This window comes from Xenia sp. Carnegie-2017, unplaced genomic scaffold, assembly GCF_021976095.1.
Source record: "Xenia sp. Carnegie-2017 unplaced genomic scaffold, XeniaSp_v1 HiC_scaffold_16, whole genome shotgun sequence".
NCBI lineage: Eukaryota > Metazoa > Cnidaria > Anthozoa > Malacalcyonacea > Xeniidae > Xenia > Xenia sp. Carnegie-2017.
The window spans coordinates 3,081,634-3,103,785 of NW_025813469.1; the positions used below are offsets into that span (position 1 = coordinate 3,081,634).

The window sequence follows — 22,152 nt, forward strand, 5'->3', positions numbered from 1 at the left end:
TAACTTTCAATTTTAAATTTTTAAAATTATAATAGCATGATGATTCTTACCACTCCACACCCCCCGTCGATGAAATGAGAAAAAGTTATCCAAGTATATAAACGTTTACATCAAGTATCGCACAAGTAATTTGCAAGTGGGTGCAAATAGCAATATATTTCCAAACAAATTATTTGTTAAATCTCTTGTATTTGATTGAAAGTTGCGTTATGTTTGCTTCGAAGGAGATTACCTCGGATCACAAGGACTTAATTCATGATGTTGCGTTTGATTTTCACGGTCGAAGAATGGCCACTTGCTCAAGCGATCAGACGGTGAAAGTAAGTTGATGGAAACTAGTACAACTTGCTTGTGAATAATGTCTGAATAAACCAGAAGTAGAGTTGATGTTTCTTTTAGAAGTTTCCTTGAAAAACTGACACCAGCTGTGTCGTATATTATACTGCTTCCTCCATTTTTCTATTGTAAGCATTGTAGCTAGGCGCTAGGATAATTTGCATATAGTGTACACCTAAATGGATATGGCATACATATGCTGTTCAGACATCCCACCTGCTATAGTACATGATCCTTATTTGAGCACCTGCATCATACATTACGGGTAGTATCTATCATAGCACATATCCTCATAGAGATTACTTGCATCCCTATCCATCCTACTTTATCCCAACATGTATTTGTTTTGACAAGAATTTTGTTTTTTGAGTAGCAGAGCTCTTTTTCTGGAACTTAGGTGTGGGATATCAGTCAGGACAATGAGTGGAAATGCACTGCCAGTTGGAAGGTACACACAAAAAAATGTTTACATTTGGGAAGAGTTCCAATGTTTACCAGTTTTCTGTCAAGAACAGATTGATAAACAGAAATAACTATACAGGGAATGGTTTGAGCCTGGGAGTATCGTAACATGTTTGTAGATGACAATTGTACAGATGTTAGTGCAGTCTTGGGAAGGACTGTTAGTGTTGATTGAAGTTTCCACATCTTTGGCTGTAGTCATCTTCAAAGATATGAAATTGTTGGTCAATACAAATACGAACTGTCCTTCCCTAAACTGCACTAGTCTGAAAGATCAGTATCTGTAATAATAGAAATACAAACATCTCCTTTCTGCTTCTCTGCATAGTTTAAAGTTATAACCTTAGTTCCATTAGTTCAATCATTATGTTTAGTCTATGTGAAGTGATATTGATCTTTGCATAATTATGCATTTTTATGTTAAGTAAGAAATGGACAAAGGCAAGCACTTTTAAGTCATGCCAACTTTATCATGTGTTTGAAGCTTACTAACTTGACAACAGCTGCAAATTACTGACTTTCGTTTTTAACTAGACACATTATGGTTCTGTGTGGCGTGTGACATGGGCACATCCAGAGTTTGGACAAGTGCTAGCCACCTGTTCTTTTGATAACACAGCAGCTGTTTGGGAGGAACAAAGTACGTTAAAAAGGCTTGCACTCTCTTTCCACCTAATGCAATTACGACTGAAACATGGAGGGGGGACTGGGCCACAGTGCGGGTGAAATTAATGGTTGAAAACAATTTTAGTTGCAACAGAAACGCGAAGAGGGACTGGGACACAGAGAGGGCAAAGCTTCTGGGTAGTGTAATCAGTTGATTAATACATTTCATGTTCGTATTGATAATATGCAAAATATAGCTAGTTTAAAATTGAGTTATTTTGTTCTACAGGAAAAAAAGGCTGGATTGGTGGACAGTAGAACATCCGTGACGGACGTAAAATTTGCACCAAAACATATGAACCTCCAGCTAGTAAGATATTTTTCACCCTGCAACCGCTTTTTGGTAGTTTTTAATGTTTTCTTTTCCAACTGAGTCGCAATGGCGTTTGGGATCATATGGAGATTCGAATGAGAACACGTGACGTTGTTTCTTACCTAAGCACGAGTTGCGTCGTAGACGCATTTGTTACGAGCCCACGCTGAGACGTGGGAAATGCCGGAATTAATTGAAGTCATTGTTCTGCTCTAGGCCACGTGTTCGAAAGATGGTACAATACGAATCTACGAAGCAGTTGATGTTACAAATCTTAGTCATTGGACGAGGATGGTGAGTTTATTCTTTGCTCGCGATGAACACATCATGCCGTAGCGGGAAATATCATAAAATATCAATGGGCATGCGCAAATCACACGTACACTAAAATACTGTTCAAGTATTCAAAACTTAAGGGAGGTTTTGGTAATGTCTTCATGTTGCATTTCTAGCACGAAATCAAAAGTAAAAAAAACTGTTGTTGTTTATCATGGAACCCGTCAAGAAATCACGCAGCCATGATCGCGGTTGGCAGTGACGATGCCAGTCCTTCGGAAGGAGGCAAAGTACAAATATTCGAATACAACGATGGATTAAGGTTGAGCTCAGTTGACAAACACTCGCAATCTTTATGGTTGACGAAGCTAAATATTTACGTTTTTCGTCAAATTATTTCCCGAATTTTCATCACTTGTCTTGATCTTCACAGAAAATGGCAGAAAGTCGAAACGTTGAACGCAATCACAGAACCAGTGCACGACGTCGAGTTCGCGCCAAATTTGGGCAGGTAAACTGGTAAAACGTCGGTTTTTTACAATTATTTCATTGACGTGTACATCAATCATTGGTAAAATCAACAACATCGAGCAACATTTTTACGCTTTGTTAGGACAATTAAGATGCATTTACAAATAGAACAATTAGATATAAAACAAAACAATTAAATTTTGAAATAGAATACTTAGATTTAAAAATTGAACAATCAGATATTGGTTAGAATAATTAGATTTAACATAGAACAATTTTAATTTAATCATAGAACAATTACAAATAGAACAATTGTATTTTAAAATAGAATAATTAGATTTAAAAATTGAACAATCAGATGTGAATTAGAATAATTAGATTTAAAGTAGAACAATTTTAATTTCAAAATAGAACAATAAGATTTAAAAATTATAGTTTAACCGAAAATATTTTCTTTTTTCTCGCAGGTCTTATCATTTGCTTGCCATCGCGTGTAACGATGTTAAGATTGCGTCTCTAGAACCGAATAAACAAGCGGGGTATGCAGCATTTATTATACTATCCTCAGTGCTATAATTTGACATAATAATTTGTGATGATAGTTCACATGGTGGTATCCTTTGCATACGTAATTCCAAGTTTTTTTTTCTCACCAGAAAAGATTCTAACTACCCGAAATTTACTGTCAACATGGCAGCGCAGTTTAAAGAACATGGCAAAGTAAGTGTAAAATGTTTCATCGTATGTGTAATGCTTCACTCAAGATGACTTAAAAAACTCCAAATTGTTGTTTCATCAAACTGTGCTTTCATCTACCCTTTACTGTTTTGCTTTTGCAACACCCTAGGTGTGGAGAGTGCGCTGGAATGTAACTGGGACAATATTGGCTTCTTCCGGAGATGACGGTTGTGTTCGCCTTTGGAAAGGTATTGATACATATCCCGTGTGGCCACGGACAACTCGCGTTCCTTTCCATCTTTTTTTCTGCCATGAACTTTCGAACCTCTCACGTTGTTTACAATCTTTCATCTTCCCATAGACTGTGTTGTACTACTTACGTTGTTTACAATCTTTCATCTTCCCATAGACTGTGTTGTACTACTTACGTTGTTTACAATCTTTCATCTTCCCATAGACTGTGTTGTACTACTTATGTTGTTTACAATCTTTCATCTTCCCATAGACTGTGTTGTACTACTTATGTTGTTTACAATCTTTCATCTACCCACAGACTGTGTTGTACTACTTACGTTGTTTACAATCTTTCATCTTCCATAGACTGTGTTGTACTACTTACGTTGTTTACAATCTTTCATCTTCCCATAGACTGTGTTGTACTACTTATGTTGTTTACAATCTTTCATCTTCCCATAGACTGTGTTGTACTACTTACGTTGTTTACAATCTTTCATCTTCCCATAGACTGTGTTGTACTACTTACGTTGTTTACAATCTTTCATCTTCCATAGACTATGTTGTACTACTTACGTTGTTTACAATCTTTCATCTTCCCATAGACTGTGTTGTACTACTTACGTTGTTTACAATCTTTCATCTTCCCATAGACTGTTTTGTACTACTTATGTTGTTTACAATCTTTCATCTTCCCATAGACTGTGTTGTACTACTTACGTTGTTTACAATCCTTCATCTTCCCATAGACTGTGTTGTACTACTTACGTTGTTTACAATCCTTCATCTTACCACAGACTGTGTTGTACTACTCCTTAATTTCATCAACAACCCTTCATTTTATGAAAGACCATTGTAAAACTTCTCAGAATGTTTATAAATTTTCAGCAAACTATCTGGATAACTGGAAATGTATTGGTGTATTGAAAGGCAATGGCAGCCCTGCCGAAGTGCTGGGATCAAGTGTACCCACTGGCTACTGAGATTTCAGTTGTATCTTAAGGATATAAATTAAAAGCAAGTTACAGGCTTTGCTTAAAAGCACTCTCGGAAATATTTTCCAATGTTACTGTATCTAGTACAGATATGATTCTTCCGGTTGGAAAATAACAAATCATTACCAATGTGAATATTCTAATGATTTTGAAATTTTAAAAATGTTCTATTTTTCAAACATACTGAGCTGATTCAATTATTCTTCCTTGAGGAACTACAGTTACACCCGTCTTAATAGGCACCATATGAAGCAGTCACCAAAAGTAGTAATTTCGAAAATTTCATTGTATAAATAACATTCAAGTGACATTTATTGCAGCGTCACCTCTAACAAGCACACATGATCATCTTTTCAAAGATTCCAAACTTAAATTTTTCTTTATTTTGAACTGTATTAAATGGTCAAGAAAAATAAGAACAGCACACACAATACACTATTGGGAACTGGTCAAAGTCGTCGGCAGCAGAAAACAAAAATAATGCCTAGGTCAGTTTAACTTCTGATATTTTCTGCCTTGTATATAAAAAACTGTAATCAGTGGCCAACCTGTATTAACTAAAGGCTTGGTAAAATGGTCACATGAGAAATCCCTAAGAGTGACCATTTAAAACAGGTTGGATTGTGGCATTATTTTCCTTATCCTGTTGGCCAGTTTTGGAAAATAAGCAATTGATACTTGCGACTTGCATGCACAAACAATGTAAACCTGCCATGTAAATACCATGTTTTGGAAAATAAGCAATTGATACTTGCCACTTGCATGCACAAACAATGTAAACTTGCCATGTAAATACCATGTTTTGGAAAATAAGCAATTGATACTTGCCACTTGCATGCACAAACAATGTAAACTTGCCATGTAAATACCATGTTTTGGAAAATAAGCAATTGATACTTGCCACTTGCATGCACAAACAATGTAAACCTGCCATGTAAATACCATGTTTTGGAAAATAAGCAATTGATACTTGCCATTTGCATGCACAAACAATGTAAACTTGCCATGTAAATACCATGTTTTGGAAAATAAGCAATTGATACTTGCCACTTGCATGCACAAACAATGTAAACTTGCCATGTAAATACCATGTTTTGGAAAATAAGCAATTGATACTTGCCACTTGCATGCACAAACAATGTAAACTTGCCATGTAAATACCATGTTTTGGAAAATAAGCAATTGATACTTGCCACTTGCATGCACAAACAATGTAAACCTGCCATGTAAATACCATGTTTTGGAAAATAAGCAATTGATACTTGCCATTTGCATGCACAAACAATGTAAACTTGCCATGTAAATACCATGTTTTGGAAAATAAGCAATTGATACTTGCCACTTGCATGCACAAACAATGTAAACCTGCCATGTAAATACCATGTTTTGGAAAATAAGCAATTGATACTTGCCACTTGCATGCACAAACAATGTAAACCTGCCATGTAAATACCATGTTTTGGAAAATAAGCAATTGATACTTGCCACTTGCATGCACAAACAATGTAAACCTGCCATGTAAATACCATGTTTTGGAAAATAAGCAATTGATACTTGCCACTTGCATGCACAAACAATGTAAACCTGCCATGTAAATACCATGTTTTGGAAAATAAGCAATTGATACTTGCCACTTGCATGCACAAACAATGTAAACCTGCCACGAAATACCATGTTTTGGAAAATAAGCAATTGATACTTGCCACTTGCATGCACAAACAATGTAAACCTGCCATGTAAATACCATGTTTTGGAAAATAAGCAATTGATACTTGCCACTTGCATGCACAAACAATGTAAACCTGCCATGTAAATACCATGTTTTGGAAAATAAGCAATTGATACTTGCCACTTGCATGCACAAACAATGTAAACCTGCCATGTAAATACCATGTTTTGGAAAATAAGCAATTGATACTTGCCACTTGCATGCACAAACAATGTAAACTTGCCATGTAAATACCATGCTTGAAACATAATTGCACGGCATTCAAGTCAAACTTGTCAAACTTTCATTACCTACATTTAATTTTTTCATCACATTGTTTGCATCAAATACAATTTTGTCAAAGTTCATACACGCCAGCCAATGAAGTTCATGACAACAAGATGCAACACGATGCTGGCAAAGATGAAGTCTGCAAAGGATCTTTCGGACTGATTCCTTTGAAATCATTTCCATTTGCTGAATTGGTTTGGATTCTCAGGCAGACTAAAGAAAAATGAACGTTACTTTACATCTCACATTGTTTTAAAATGTGAATGCAATTGACTAATCCAAATACAATAGCATAGTATTGCCAGCCAGCAGATTTACTCCTGCTTTGTAATCTTTAAGAATGACCATTAGTGTAATCTTTAAGAATGATCATTTTTAAAAATGACCATTTGTTTAAAAATCTATTGCTCCAACAGTCAGTGAGCACAAAAATGTGTGTAGCTGGAATAAGTCAGGCTGGCTACACTACTGTCCCTCAAAGAAAAAAAGCAGGCATGCACAATCAGGGGCAGATTTTCTGGTGGATGAAGGGAGTGTGCACCCCCTGAAATTCTCTTGTATTCCCCAAGAAAAATTGTAAAATGACATTATGATTAAAATAAAAGTATTAGAAAATATGAAATTGTACTTAAAAAGTGAATAACATATTCTTATGCCAGGTTAACTCATCGGTAAGTCTAAAAATCCACTATAGCCCAAGGCCTTGTAACTTTAGCTGGGATAGCAACGCACCCCCCTTAGAAAATCTGCATCCTCCCTAACAAATTAGCATTGATCAGCCCCTGTGTGTGCACAATTTGTAAAACCAACTTGTATTAGTTGGCCATAAAGTGACGAAGACTATTTAACTTTATCCAAGATATTAACTTAACACACCATTTTTCTGGGACAGAGTTTTAACTAAGCACACCAACTTTCTCGGGGAAGGAAAGGGAATAATCATTAAACTGAACCGTTACTATGGGGTCTCACACTCTCATAAAACACTGACCATTGTTGAACTGGAATTACAACAAATGAAACAAACACTGAGACACAGAGACTTTCGACGACATCTTCTTGTATGAAACTTACCAGCCAACACAAAGGATCCTACACATGATATAAAGCCAGATAAAAACGAGTTGAAAGGAAAGGTGCCAACAAGTAGACAATAGCAGAATTGAAAAATTCCAGTGAACATTATGTACATGAGGTAAGCATCGATCAGTTTCGTTTTTTGACTTGTCTTTTCGTTGTATTCATTGTAAAATTTCACCAAAGCGCCGGTTAGGGATGCGGATCCACTCATTTGGACGAATTTTTGAATGCTGTTAGACACAACAGTGACACACTTTTATAGCGAAGAGAAGAAAAGAAAGGTTTTAACGCATGCGCGTATTAAATTTACGTAAGTACTTCATATAACACTCTCTGTTGTTACCATAGTTGATACACTTCACATCCTTGATCTTCGTATTTTCATTAAAGTTGGAGGGGAGTGGGATTATAGCGTCCATCGTCCAATACAAACTAAGAACTATGTCGAACAAGGATGGCTCTTTATATGAAGTTTATATGCAGCTGTAACCCTGTCAATCTGACCTCTTGCGCCATCATTCAATTTTCGGGAAGCAGATCTTATAGAAGAAACCTGCACTTTCTATTGGTAAAGAAAAAAAAATTGTGTATATTTAGAAGAAATCTGAACCATTTGCATTAAAGTTGATAGGCACATGCTATATTTCGCTGTTTCCACAGGCAAAATTCATTGAAAAAATATCTTCTAGAAACTCAACAAATTTTGGAGACAAGAAAAGATTGAACAATCAATAATCGGTCCACTGAAAAGGAAAGATATTCCATGCAAAAGTTATTACTCTACTCCTAAGAGACGTTCGATAGTTTATAGCGTCAGAAAATGTCCGGCAGACTTGCTGTTGCGTACATAATCCAAACCCAAGATCCCAAACACATGATCCAAACCCAAGATCCCAAACCCAAATTGAGGCAAGAAATCGGAGGTCAAAGGCAGTTATAGGACATAGGCCAAAGATCAGTATACACTGTGTCGATTTCGGAAACTTTTTTTATGGGGTCCAGATACTTAGATTTAGATATTTACAGGCTGTACTATTCTATTTCATTCATGACCAATTTCTAATGAGGACTCAAAGTTTTCATACGAGGTTTTCAAACGTTCATTTCTAGTGTATAGCTAATGGTCGGATTACTTTTTTTTGGACAACTCTTTCCATATTTTCAGTTTCCATGAGCGGTTTTCATTCACGAAGTTCGTCTTTGACAGGAGTGTCTTTTGGTTCGCTTTGTTCGTCCGCCTGAGGGTTAGGCTTCGTTGGTGTGCTATTTTTATCAGACATTTGTATTTTCTGCGTTGCCAGACGACACGTCTCCATTTTAATGGCGGTCATGATTTCCTTGCCTTGACGCGTTAGAAAATGATATTCACCTCTTCTGTTTTTACACTCTCTGAAGGATGAAAATGAGTGAAAAACAATGTATACCATTTGGAATCAACATATAACTATTTGTTTTTGACAGTACTGTTCAAAACGTTTTCTTAAAATTTGTTAAGGGAAATGTACTTGCTTTTATAAGTTATTTCAGAAAACTTGTTTTAAAGAGTTGTGTTTGTATAATTGGTTGAATAACGAAAAATCTAAGCCCTAATGGTAGGGGCGTGGCATTTTGACTTTTGTAGATGTAGAACTCACAAATAATATCATTTTTTGCTTCGGTCTCAGACTAAGTGAAAAAGCTATTTATTTTAGACTGCGCCATATTGCCATTGTATTTACGCCATTCTAATAACAAATTTGGCACGATTTTCTTCCTGTCATTAACTCACAGTACTGCAAGTAAACGAAAGTCTTTAGGAGAAGCAAGCTTTCAAAATGGGTGTCAGTATTTAAGAGTCCATCTATGTCAATGATTTTCTTATGTCAAACATAAACATATATTACAGGAAAATATCGACCAAGGATGGCTTGAAATTTTTTGTTAGCAGTTGCTTTTGAAACGTGTTTTTGAAACTTGTACATAAGAGTTTCCAACGTCTGTTCCAAAACTTGTTTTCTGAAGTTATTTTAAAAAGTGTTTTAAAAGTAAAAAACACTTTAAAAATGCTTTTGCAGTATTTAAGAGTCCATCTATGTCGATGATTTTCTCTTGTCAAACATAAACATATATTACAGGAAAATATTGATGAACGTAGCTATTTGATTGGAAGGGGTTAGCTCCCCATCTGAATTCTTAGGGAGGCTGCAGCCCCTCTTAGTCCCCCCCTGCTTTCCGCCGCCCATGCTTCCTACAGCACAAAACATTGGTACATACGTAGCACTCACCTTGAAGCCCATATCACCAAGATCATATCAAGATCTTGAAGTTTCGATACCTTTCGAAGCTTGAATCTTGGCAGATTCTGAAGACTCCACTTCGTCGCCAGGACACCCGTTTCGATGTCGTAAAGGCTGAGAAATTTCTCCTCGACGCTCATGATATAATCCCCGTCCAGATGAAGCCGTTCCGAGTCCTGAGTATTTATAATAGTCACTCGTAACTGCTCGGGGTCTTTGGAGAAAAAACATAACAGAATATGAAAAATTAATCATTCATATGATAGGTACGCCTAGCTACACAAGCAAAGCATAACAAAGAAATGAAATTGAAATTTTTATGTGACGTATGTGTAACTACACATGAACTAAAATAATGGCAGCAAGTCAATCGCAATTTTTTACCAATAGGAACACCGAGATAGCTAACTGTAGCCAGCAAGATGATTAAATATACAGCTCCAAGTTGTAGAATGAAGTGACACTACTGTGTGTACACGCGAGCAAAATAACTGTTTCCCAATGATGTTGAAATTAATACGAGATAAAGTTATTTTTTAAGTAAGGGGGACTTTTTTCATAATAGATGGAAAAGATGGGGAACTTGTTTCTATGTTATCAGTGGCGTAGTCACCCCTCAAATGTTCAAGTCATGCTATGCAATATTTAGAAACATTATTATCAATCATGTGTGTTTAGAAACATTTTTTTCACAGTATATACAAAAATTAGCACAGTGATATTATCACAATAATATGTTATTACACTAATGTGTTGACGTTATTGATTTAGATACTTTTACTAAGCATTATTCAATACTTTTTGTTTCCTCAACAATCGACTATGGAAAGCGTAGTCATCAATCATCAACCCATTACTAATACAAAAGGTACATGTGTACAGTATTTACTGAGGGCAGTACATACCATTTTCACATTCTTGAATCAAACCAAACACAGACGAAGGTACTAATTTGTCTTGTCTAATTTTTGTAACATCATTAATCATTGCTATCCATTCCGCACGCTCGGCTAGTGACTCAACAGAAAACACATATTTGCTTTTCCTAGAAATCAGCTCAAATACATTATTGTGTGTCTTTGAGGTTTTTGAATCGTTCACTGACACATCTTTGAGCGGTATCCAGCGCTTGCACTGCCCATTTATGCAAGCCAACTCACTGCGATAACATTCTAGCCTGGCAACACCGGCAGAGGTTTTACGCCGCAAGACAAACCATTTTTTCTTCCAAGCCTAAAACAAAACTAGTGATCGTTATAAATATATCGGTGCTAAAAATTCCATGTGAACAACCATTTTTTTGAAAGGACACATTTTTGTTCACTTATGTTATCTAATGAAATTTTGGCCATTGTACATGTGCTTGCTTCCAATTTACAAATTCCACACTAACTTCCCCCTTTCACCAACTAACCCACCAATATCTCTCCCATTTGCTAGCCCCTCTTCTCCAATAGCCTTCCTCGCCCCAATCCCCCCTCTTCTTCACTAGCCTCATTCAACCACTAGCACCCTTTCCACCTCACAAACCCAACCCTCTCTGCCACTAAACTTGGCAATTGCTTTCCAGATTAACTTTAAACATTTCTTGTTTTTTTGGTAATAGAAAACATTATGACTCAGTGATAATATACTATTTGCAACTATACGTCACAAAATTCTCTTCATTAATCACTGATATTCACTCATTTTTAATTTATAATTTTTTACATTGACATCAATACAGTAAATGGATGCAAGGCAAGTCTATAACTCCCTCATTTCAAATGGCTGTCTGTTCAAGAGGACTGCTCTTTATCTGAGTACTAATATACAGATCAGTGGACTATTAGTATAACATATATTATAAAAGATATTTTTTAAATTTAACCGCAAAATTGAAACATATAATTGCACACATTTCGAAATCTATCTCTGAAAGTTGTAGACAACTGTAATTCATCGCCTGTTTCGAGCAATATCATCATCAAAAGGTTCTTTTGAGATTGTGAAAAGTTCGAAGCTCAACCTGTGGTTTATACACATTCAAAAATATATTCATAATTTTACCTTTTCATGACTTTTCGCTGCTTTCTTGGCAACTTTATTTCCATAAATCCGCATTTTACAATCCCGTTATAGTTTGTCATCGACCTTCGAGAAAACTACACCAAATAAATTCACCATTGAACATCTACAGTCTTTCCTCGTGTCGGGGGCTGTCGGGTGGACTAGATTGTATTGTATGCTAATTGCAATTGCATTGTATTGCAGAAAACTGAAAATTTGTAATTTTAATTTTTAGAAATGTGGCTTATGAATGCGCGCACACGTTAATCAGCGGTGCAGTAAACTGGCATGACTTCATCTAATTAAATCATATGCAGGAGTCTTCACATTGACAACCCTAAAACTCTAAGGTAGCTTATTTTTGAAGAATTTATGGTTCTCACCCTCGGGTTTCTTTTAGACTGTGATTCAGGTCTCTCACAGTGGCTTTTCAAATGAAAGAACTTGATATTTTTTGAAATATTTGATGTCATTTACTAATATAGATTGTTCCAAGACTGGCCTTTGTATGTTATTTCACATGTATACGCGAAATCCTTTTTTCAAACTAGAAAACTTGTACTTAGCTAAGTTTCACCGTTGTGCAGCGTTAGTCAAAATAAATTAGCGAAACTCAATTTCAATATTCAGTTTCAACATCCATTCAAGCAAAGCTACGTCAGTACAGGCTGTTAACTTTCAAATAAAGAACGCCGAATTCTTATTATTTCATGAAATGTACACATCTTTAAAAATAAAATGTTTTAATTAATTTCAGAATTTTAGCAATTGATGTCATGTGATAAAAACATAAATCACGTGACTCATTACATGCATTAATAGAATGAATTACAACTATATAAGCTAACTGGAGGTTTATTTTGACATGAAACCAAAGCGGTCATATTTTGGGGTTACTTCGAAGGTCCAACGTTCAACAGTCCTTGCCCTATATAGGCTTGATCCTTTCCCCCTCAGAGGGCCTGAACCCTGATAGCACAGCACGGGGGGCTACAGCCCCAGCCCACCCAAATAAGGCAAACAGATCATTTCAACCCCCTCCCATCCTTGCCTAATACAAAATTATTCGTTCTCCCCGTTCCTATCACAACTTCCTCCCGTTCATCGTAATTCAAACGGCTTCCCTCTCGCTACTAAAACTATTTTTATCAACGACTTTTAGCCTTCGAAAGGCAGCAATGACCAAGATCAAACCGAGAAACTGCACGCCGGCGATCAGACAGCCCATCAAAGTCTTGTATGTATACAAGCTGCTTCCGAAAATCGGGCCCAGCAGTCCAGCCAGACGATTGAATGACGTAAGTATCGCGTGAACGAGTCCTTGGTTCTCTTGTGATGTGTGCTTAGATACGAGCGAGCGTCCCACAACAACTGTTATAGATATTCCTACCCCTCCGAGGAAAATCGTGACAAGGAAACTGTAATAACAAAGTTTACTTCCGGGGCTTGAGTACGACAGTACAATCAAGCTAATGGAGGCGAGTGCACCGCACAATACTGCTACAAGAAGGATGACGCGGTCGGCTATTTTCGGAGAAACAAGCCAAACGACAATAAGGACAATGATAATTTCCAATCCCCAAACCGTATACACGATACTGACTTTAGTCTCGTTCCAGTCCAGCATCTTCTCGGCGACCAATGGGGTGATACCTTGTAAGCACGTGTGAGTGACGTACATGAAAAACAACAAGTAAACGAGCACGTTGACCTCGAATTTAGTAAACATGTCGACCCACGCTGACCAAAATGTTGCAGGACCTTTAGGATTTGTCGGTACGTCCTCGGTCGTGTCAGCGGTGAGACTTTTCAAATCATCTTTCTCGGTATCATTGCTCATATCTTCAGCTCTGACGGCAACAGTTTTTTTAACTTTGCCTCCATTTCCATTTTCCTTCGGTGTGATTGCACCAGACAATAGCGAACCAGCATTTTTCTCGTCCGGATTATTCTGTAGAAGCAACGTATACCTAGAAAGCGATCGTTGTTTTAAAAAGGTCAGCTCAATAACATCTATCTGCACTTCGTAACACACAAGTGATTTAAGTAGATAATCAAATTTGTTCATAACATGCTACATGCTAGTGTAGTAAATAACTACTATGACCAGTTTTAACATTGGAAATAATGTGATGATTTTAGAATAAAGTTCATAATACTCAGATCAAGAATCGAAATTGCAGATCTCTCTATGCATGCACTGATTGAGAATTGGACTTTTCTCCACATGCACTGAGAATTGGTCTTCTAGATCTCTGTACATGTAGTGCCTGGAAACCTGACATCTCTGTACATGCACTGACTGAGTACTGGACATCTCTGTACATGCACTGACTGAGAAATGGACGTCTGTGTACATGAATTGACTGGTCTGGACTTCTAGATCTCTGTTCATGTAGTGACTGGAAGCCTAACATCTGTTGAACTGTTGAACTTGATGGGGAAAAGCTCTAACGTGATGCAAAAGCAAACTTATAACGTTTCAACATTAGAAAAAATTGCTTGCATTCATGTGGTAATCAAATGAATGATTGCATTCCTCTAGCAAAGGCCGTTAACAACTGTAAAAAATATATACATACCCATTTGACTGAGACTGCAGTTCTGACGATAAGTCGTAAACGAACACCAACATTATGAATGTGACAAAAATCCAGACGATACCCATGAAGAAGCCCGGTGAGGTTCGAAAGTCAATATGCCAACCACCGATATAAAAGTCGAATTCCTTTAGAAAGAGGTTGAGCGCTGGACCAATAGCTGCCCCCAAAAGATTGCTTCCTTTCAAGATTGCAAAGTAGCGCGTTCGTTGCTCCTTGGTCGTAACTCGTGCCAGTTCGCCCCACATCGCGGATATGTATCCTTCTCCAAAGCCAGCTATCATTCGGCCAAACAGGGGAAAAGTGACGTTAAAGTGCATGGCATAGACAAAATTTCCCGTGATTTCCGCCAAATTCCACAAGAAACCGGTCAACCGAATTCTGCGTGTCGCATCGGCCAGCCGACCAACCAGAATAGTAGAGACAATCCCCACCATGTTATAAGCGGATAACACCAATCCAAGGTACCAATAGTCCACGTGAAATATCTTTAAGTACAACCAAACGGATGGAAATATCACCGCATATTCAACGCCCATAAAGAGCATACGGATGGAGAATGACGTCACGGTGAGATACCGCTTTTGGTCGAATGTCAGGCCTATTTCCATAATGCTTCGAGCGTGATATTTGTACGAAACACCGCAGTCGTTCATATGACCACAATTCGTTAATGTTAACAGTATGTGCAATACTAAAAATAAGGAGACGACATGTTAAGGACTACGGTAATATCATAATAATGACGTAAAAGCATACACAACAAGCTAAATCTTTTCTAGAACGCTTAATTCGATTGGTAAAGTTTACAATCAGGCCAAAGTTTTAACCGAAAATCTTGTTTTCCAAAGCATAATTATTCAGTGGACCCTGTGGCCTGGTGTCGATCAAGATCTTCGCACGGTTACGTTGATAAGGGCAAGGTTATGACTATAAAGGAACTGATTTACACTTAGGTTACAAGCGAGATGATCTCCATCCATGGCTTTCTATCACATATACCATTATCGTTCAAACAAGTGCAAATAACAGCATTTGTTTAGGAGTTCAAGGGCAAGGAGCGTAAATGACATTTTCCGGATAGCTCATAAGCAAATATAGCAATATTATAAAATATAGAAGATGGTGTTTGAAGGATGTTATTTTTTAGACCACTGAACTTAGAATATTAGTTAGGCCGCCTACATATACTCAAGCCAACCCTTACACGATGCAAAGTCGTACGTATAGCAAACATGTGCACCTTTGGAAATAGCACTTCGAGCTCAAACTCAAGCAAATTTGCATTTTTGATTGAATCAATAAGTAATTATTGTGCATATGATTTCATCCACTCACAAAGTCGGCACTCAAGGCTTCTAGCCTGTGTTCCAAACATCAAAATCATAAAACTAGTTATATCATTGTCTGGAACAAGCCAAGTGCATGCAGAGTACACAATACTTCGATAGAAATATCTTATTATTTCAGAGCTTACGTCTCTATCGTGAATAAAACAACAAGGAATCTGGGATTACAAAGCAATTTAATGTCAATTGCTGAATTTTCTTCTTTTCAAAATTTTCAGCTGATTAGTTGCAACGTATTCTACTAACTTCGCAGTGATACCAGAGGCATCTTTTAATATTCGTCATGAGTTACCATAGTATCATGAAAAATTAGTCTATTTACTTCCTTTCCACTGAAGATTGAAAACAACTTGTTGATACAACAAAAACGGTACAAGAGTAAACTGAGGCAGACATATCGTACCATTACAGGTTTTACACGTGCATCATTTATAATACATTGAAATTCTTTCAATTGAAGACATTTCACACGGTCGCTCGTTATGCACAAATATCCATATAAAAACAATTCACGTTGCTAATAAATAAAAAAGTTTGCTGAACGCCTGTAATCAAAATGAATGACGAAGAAAAACGAAGTCCATCTTCACCGATGCGCAAAAGGAAACAGAGAATTGATAAAAATACATAATCATATGAAGTAATTTCATTTGCGAATTACATCGTAATTTGCGTTGTGCTTGAACTTGCAATGAAGAACTAATTTCACGATTTACATTTTCAATTGCTAATATCAATTTTAGACCAGTTAGAGAAACAGATGGGCGAAGCTTTAGTGATGGACCAAAACTATTGACGACACAACTCACACCATGAGACCTCTCTGTACATTTATGAAATGGCTCAAAACTGCCTAAAGACGTCACTTCCAATTAGAATGAACATTATTTAACTGAGGCCCAGTTCAAACGTCGCATTTTACATGCGCCGAATCAAATGCGAGAATTATGTGCATGTAAAATGCGACGTTTGAATCAATTAAATTCGACCGATTTTAATTTAATGCGACTTTAGTCGCATATTCGACTCAGTTAGTCGAATATTCGACGGAAATTCGATGTTGATTCAAACGTCGCATTTTACATGAGCCGAATTTAATGCATAATTTATTTTAAGATATTTCTAAGCAAAAATCAATTATTTCCATGCTAAATGCCATGCGCAAAGTTGTAAAAACATGGCGGCGGCGAGTGATGGTAATGGCCCTTGTATTTCGTGCACAAGTTTAACAAAATACACTTGTTTAAAGTGCAAAAAATTTATATGTACAAGGAAAGTTTCCTCGAGATACACGAAATGTTTTTTTGAATCAGAATAAATACTCCAAACTTTCTTCCACCAGCCGGATTTTTTATCTTGTCTTCGACATGATCGATAAGGAGGGCTACGTATGAAGGCTTTTTTTTGACCAATTAACGGTAGAAAAACATGGGAAATTTGCAGAAGCTGCCGTCTCGTTTCTAATAGTTTATTTGCTGTAACATGCATCAATATTCGTCTTTTCCTATTAACACGAATCATATTTGAAATGCATAAACTCAACATTTTTCTGTTCGCCATTTTAGGAAATTAGTACAAGAAAATGAATAAACTATGAAAAAGTGGAAGCATAACTATAATAAATGCGACTATTAAATTCGACGTCTGAATCAAACTACGCATAAAACTATTTTAGTCGACTAAAACTCAGATTTGATTCGGCGCATGTAAAATGCGACGTTTGAACCGGGCCTGACATGCAGAGCTAAATAAAATTATTTATTGAACGGAATTTTATATTGGCTATATCATTAGCCATAAATTATTGTATAGTCAAAACTACTAATCAAAACAACATTCGCTCATTACTTATAATATTTGAAGCACGACACTTCACTTAGTTTTGAACGTATCTACACAAGCGGATGGAACTCTGAATGCCAAGTCATTATTTAGCAAAACACGGCAAGGTGATTTTATTTTCACCTTTGTATCGGCTTTTAATGTACTTTTTGATAGTTAAACTCAATTTAATGATGACAGTCTCATCTTCAGCTCCACTCCGCTTTAGTTGAATTCAAAAACTGTTCGGTAAATTTACACTAAGGGCAACGAACCGAATGGCGGCATCTCACATTCAACATAAGCGAAGTTTGTCTACATAATTTATCATAGATTACGATGATTTGTGGTCTTCCAACATACAAAAGATCGTTAATCTAATTTTAACGATAGCAACTGCGGTTCGGCCGGCAGGCAAACAAGCCTTCACTATATTTACTATCTTTAAATACGACGGCCATTTTGTTCGGTCCTTCACCATCTACCTTTCATGTATGGCTATCACTGTTATGACACTTGATTACGATTAAATACATAAAACAAGAAGGACGTTACATATGCACCTGTTCTGGCAAAACCAGAGCCTGCTTTGAATGAGTGGCTAATCGACAATGATCAAAAGACAGCTCTTTTCCTCTCTTATTGAGCAACGAAGCAAATACCAACGCACCAAAACAACAAGCGTCCTCCTCTACATGCTGTGCTTACTGTGGAATGTCATCGCTTAGAATAAGATGTTTTTTCAAATTAACTGTTCATCGATTTCTTTTCAAGGCAATTCGTGTAACTGACGTCCTTACCGACAAACGTATAAATCTCGAAAAACTCAAAACTATTGAAATAAACGCAATACCAAATCTGTCTTATGCAAATATACTTGCCAACTTCACAAATATCCTGCTCGAGCTAAGTAAATTTGTACATTAGTAATTCAAATGAAGACCTTATTGCATTCTTTGCATTTAATTGGTCACCCTTGGTAAATCTTGAGACGGGTTTTTACCTGATTGGTTGATTGATTGAATGCCGAACAGGAGGTTTTTTCCTCACTGAAAAACACTTGCGCATATAACAGGTGTCGAAATCGATGGTTTCTTCCAGGCCTGATGTATTGTACACGATTTTTTCCAGCACTCATTCCCAGCTTTCCCGAGTTCACGGTGAACGCCTCGTATCGACGAGGCAGATGTGATCCCGCAAAATGTAATTTTCAAAATCATCTCTCCACGAAACCGATAAAATCAAAATGTGTCATAATTTTTTAAACACCTTGACAATGGACATGTGTTTAAAAAAAACAAGACGTCTGCTCAACACGCCTGTATTCTAAAAAGCATACTCACACATTGAGTACGAGTCGTAAAATCGCACTCGCACACATCAACGGCGAACTTTTTTTCTCGTCGTTGCCGAGATTTATGCTGAAATATTTCAAATCAAGAAATCAACGGAGTAAAAAATGCCGTTTTGTAATAATTATGACACAATTTTCAATCCACTCGTTGAACGTGAGTGCCTATACAGGCGTGAGCGTTTCAGAATTCACATTAGAACCGCATATAATCAAGGCAAAACACAATATTTGTGTGTGCGGGGAATATTTACAGTGATCCAACGCGTCATAGTCTTATGATTGCGTTCTTTATCAAATTGCAAGGCTTCCCATAACAGCTTTGCGTCTTCGTCCAGTCATTTATGTTGAACATGGAGTTATTCATATAGAGAATGAATGACGGCTAAGAAGCATATTTCTCAAAATTTTTTGTTGCTTTAATTGTATTTTCTGTGCCAATATTATCAATTCGTAGACAAGCTGTACTTAGCTCTATTTGAGATTTTTATGATAAGAAATTAATTTCTAAAAAATATTTAAATAGCTTATAATAAAAATATTTAAATAGCCGTTTTACTAAATACTTAAATATTTAAATATATACAACTAGTCTTCTTTAGTACTCTCGATGAAATGTGGCAGGATTGTATAACTGTTCTATGAACAAAGTAGCTGTCTCGAATCATCTTTTGTGATACGTCAATCGAGACTTTTGCACCATTAATCGACCCCTTCCCGCCCCCATCATTCCTTTATGTCTTTATTTCTTGGACACGTGGCAGTTTTGGATGATTTCATCGAAGCAAGAGATGTTGAACTGTTTAGAGTATATTTCATCAAAGGTGACGTCACTAGTTATAAGCCATCTCATTTTCCCATCTATTGTGTGTATATAATGTCTCGTCAATATAGGTGAACCTGGATTTAAGTCGTGCACATAAAGATCTTTCAACTTGTATATAGAGGCTTGAGGGAATTTCATATCAAATGACCCAAAACTTGAAATGAAATAGCTGCTGGATTTCAGTACAGCAGTCTCACCACTAAACATGTCAGACAAATCAGCCGGATCTAGTATATTACTCAAAACCGCAAACTCTGTGACAAATTGTTGATCTTTTACGAACTGCCTGATTTGAGCGGTGCTTTCCTTTGCCATAGTCCAAAAATCTGATTTTCCCTTCCCCTCGTACTTCATGTAGCATGACATCAGATACACAAAAACACCATGATACTCCTCTGATGGTTTGGGATTGCAATAACGTTGGCTACTGACAGCAAACCATGACTCTAAATTAGAAAATTCTTCTTCTTTCTCACCGATCATTTTATAAAATGCACGGTGAACAGCTGCAGTAATGGCTCCCGTTACTGTACAACCATTCAAGCGACAGGCATCAACAATAGCTCGCGTTTCCTCTACGTTAAATGTTTTCACATGCACTCGTTCTAGAAATTCAAGGGAAGTTTCTGTATGCTTTATTGGTGGATGCTGCGCGTAAAACGGGTTGACTTTCTTCTTTGCAAGCATATAAGAAATGAGTTTTTTCATCAGAAAATTCAAGATCAGTCGTAATCCTGGAAACGAGAGGACGATGTGAAACAGAGCAAACCAGACTCTACTACGAGTGACGAGGTCGTGTGTTGAAGGCAAAAGCTCCAGACTTTCGACTTCCTTCTCCACATCGAAGATTCCACTAGCAATCTCGTTCATGTTGTTCAAAAAATCCTTACAAAACTTTATACAGGAAATGCCGTCGTAACAAGCATGTTTGAAAGCAAACAACAATATATTTACGTACTCTCCCGATGTTACGTCAAATTCCTCCTGTAATATGACAAGACGCCAACACAAAGAGTTCTCGCGTATTTTCGACGTGTACTCGTATATCACACGTTTCCAATCACAAATTTTTACATTTGAAGTTTGAATATCGAACATTTCAATGGCTTCTTCAGTTTCCTTGATTGCAAAATATTGTTCGCCATTAGGCAGTGTTGATATCACCGCTCGAAGCATTGGCTGACGTTTTACCAAAAGCACCAAAGCATCGTGAACATGTTGCGTTTCTAGACGATGCTTCGACGCAAGTGTTACATTAACGGATAAATTTCCTTTGCCATCGTGTGTGGAAGCGCTAAGTTCAAGGAACCTTTCAAAATAATCGAGTCTTCTTCCACATTTGATCGTGACAGGGTGGTTAGTGAAGGATTTTAATAATCCTATAGTAAGAAATAAACATACGACAAGCAGGAACGTTTGTAAGGTCCAGCTTAACTCCAACAAGTAGAACATATTTATGTCAAAGGTAACATCAATTAACAGACGTTTCGTTGTCAAATACAGCAGAGTTCAAACCGAATGTAATAACACGTGTCTAAGTGTCTTGCTTCGTTATACGAGTACTTGTCTGCCATGTTCTTTTGACTGAACACAAAACATGGGAAGTCAACTTGAAAGTCGTATCCGGCAGAGCCCTCTATCATGTTGTTTGAAGCACTTCCGTCGATTAGAATACGCTTATTGAGACGTAGTCGTAGAGTTGCGCTAGAGTGTATTTACATCAGTCTCAGCTAGTTGCTATATGCATTGCAAATGATTAATAAAATATTTACAACGTCATATTCTATTTCTGCTTCAACAAAGGCATTGCTCGTAAAACAGAAATAAAAAACATACCAATGGCAAGGCATACAAATCTTTCTTTTTAAATACACTTATCACTCTTGATAGCTATGACTTTTATTCATCATCACTTCTGTTGACTTGTGGAAGACACGTGTTCAGACCTATAGAGTTTTGCGGTTTTATCAGAATGATACTTTGCAGTCTTGCAAACTATATCAGAAAATAACTCGTTTTATATTAGCTATTCATGACAGCTTCGTTTTCCTATTATTTGAGTATGTGGTTTAAGTAAAGCTGAAAAATTATATCGGATACATATTTTCTTCTTCTTCTTCGACTCGAGAAGTGTTCTTAAGATAAAAAAAAAGAACAAACGAAAGATCCAGCTATTTTTCAAAAGATTCATATACCTCAATTACTTTGTATTGCTTTAATTGCATTTTCTGTGCCAATATTAGCAATTCGTAGGCAAGCTCTACTTAGCTTATTTGAGAATTTTATAATAAAAAATTCATTTGCAAAAATATATTCAAACAGCTTTATTCAATTTGTCCTTTTTAGTACCCTCAATGAAATGTGGCAGGA

General features: G+C 36.8%; 5 protein-coding genes across 6 annotated transcripts; 1 reads left to right on the plus strand and 4 right to left on the minus strand.

Moving 5' to 3' along the window:
• The first annotated feature begins 130 nt into the window (after window positions 1-130).
• On the plus strand, window positions 131-4,614 carry LOC124436767 (nucleoporin SEH1-like). 2 transcript variants are annotated; one of them, XM_046986730.1, is made up of 12 exons: window positions 131-320; window positions 734-784; window positions 1,333-1,438; window positions 1,550-1,602; window positions 1,694-1,774; window positions 1,994-2,071; window positions 2,230-2,375; window positions 2,487-2,564; window positions 2,992-3,063; window positions 3,181-3,244; window positions 3,372-3,450; window positions 4,325-4,614. In XM_046986730.1, the coding sequence occupies exons 1-12, from the start codon at window positions 210-212 to the stop codon at window positions 4,417-4,419; spliced, it is 1,014 nt and encodes a 337-aa protein (XP_046842686.1). In that variant the 5' UTR covers window positions 131-209; the 3' UTR covers window positions 4,420-4,614. The 2 variants fall into 2 exon arrangements, with proteins under 2 accessions (XP_046842686.1, XP_046842687.1); XM_046986731.1 differs by lacking the exon at window positions 734-784.
• A 1,827-nt stretch (window positions 4,615-6,441) lies between these two features.
• LOC124436768 (dolichyl-diphosphooligosaccharide--protein glycosyltransferase subunit DAD1-like) lies at window positions 6,442-7,805 on the minus strand. The gene is given in 3 exon segments (XM_046986732.1): window positions 6,442-6,587; window positions 6,590-6,643; window positions 7,505-7,805. Coding segments are annotated over 3 exon segments (354 nt in total). The 5' UTR covers window positions 7,722-7,805; the 3' UTR covers window positions 6,442-6,504.
• A 675-nt stretch (window positions 7,806-8,480) lies between these two features.
• LOC124437234 (docking protein 1-like) lies at window positions 8,481-12,083 on the minus strand. The gene is made up of 4 exons (XM_046987227.1): window positions 11,837-12,083; window positions 10,692-11,021; window positions 9,775-10,000; window positions 8,481-8,899 (listed from the first exon to the last, which is right to left on the minus strand). Exons 1-4 carry the CDS (start codon window positions 11,913-11,915, stop codon window positions 8,692-8,694), a joined length of 843 nt encoding a protein of 280 aa, XP_046843183.1. The 5' UTR covers window positions 11,916-12,083; the 3' UTR covers window positions 8,481-8,691.
• Window positions 12,084-12,561: 478 nt separating this feature from the next.
• LOC124436852 lies at window positions 12,562-18,516 on the minus strand. The gene is made up of 3 exons (XM_046986826.1): window positions 18,169-18,516; window positions 14,418-15,129; window positions 12,562-13,805 (listed from the first exon to the last, which is right to left on the minus strand). Exons 2-3 carry the CDS (start codon window positions 15,089-15,091, stop codon window positions 12,947-12,949), a joined length of 1,533 nt encoding a protein of 510 aa, XP_046842782.1. The 5' UTR covers window positions 15,092-15,129; window positions 18,169-18,516; the 3' UTR covers window positions 12,562-12,946.
• An 837-nt stretch (window positions 18,517-19,353) lies between these two features.
• LOC124437154 lies at window positions 19,354-21,555 on the minus strand. Its single transcript, XM_046987163.1, has one exon. It carries the CDS (start codon window positions 21,232-21,234, stop codon window positions 19,699-19,701), a length of 1,536 nt encoding a protein of 511 aa, XP_046843119.1. The 5' UTR covers window positions 21,235-21,555; the 3' UTR covers window positions 19,354-19,698.
• Between the last annotated feature and the right edge of the window lie 597 nt (window positions 21,556-22,152).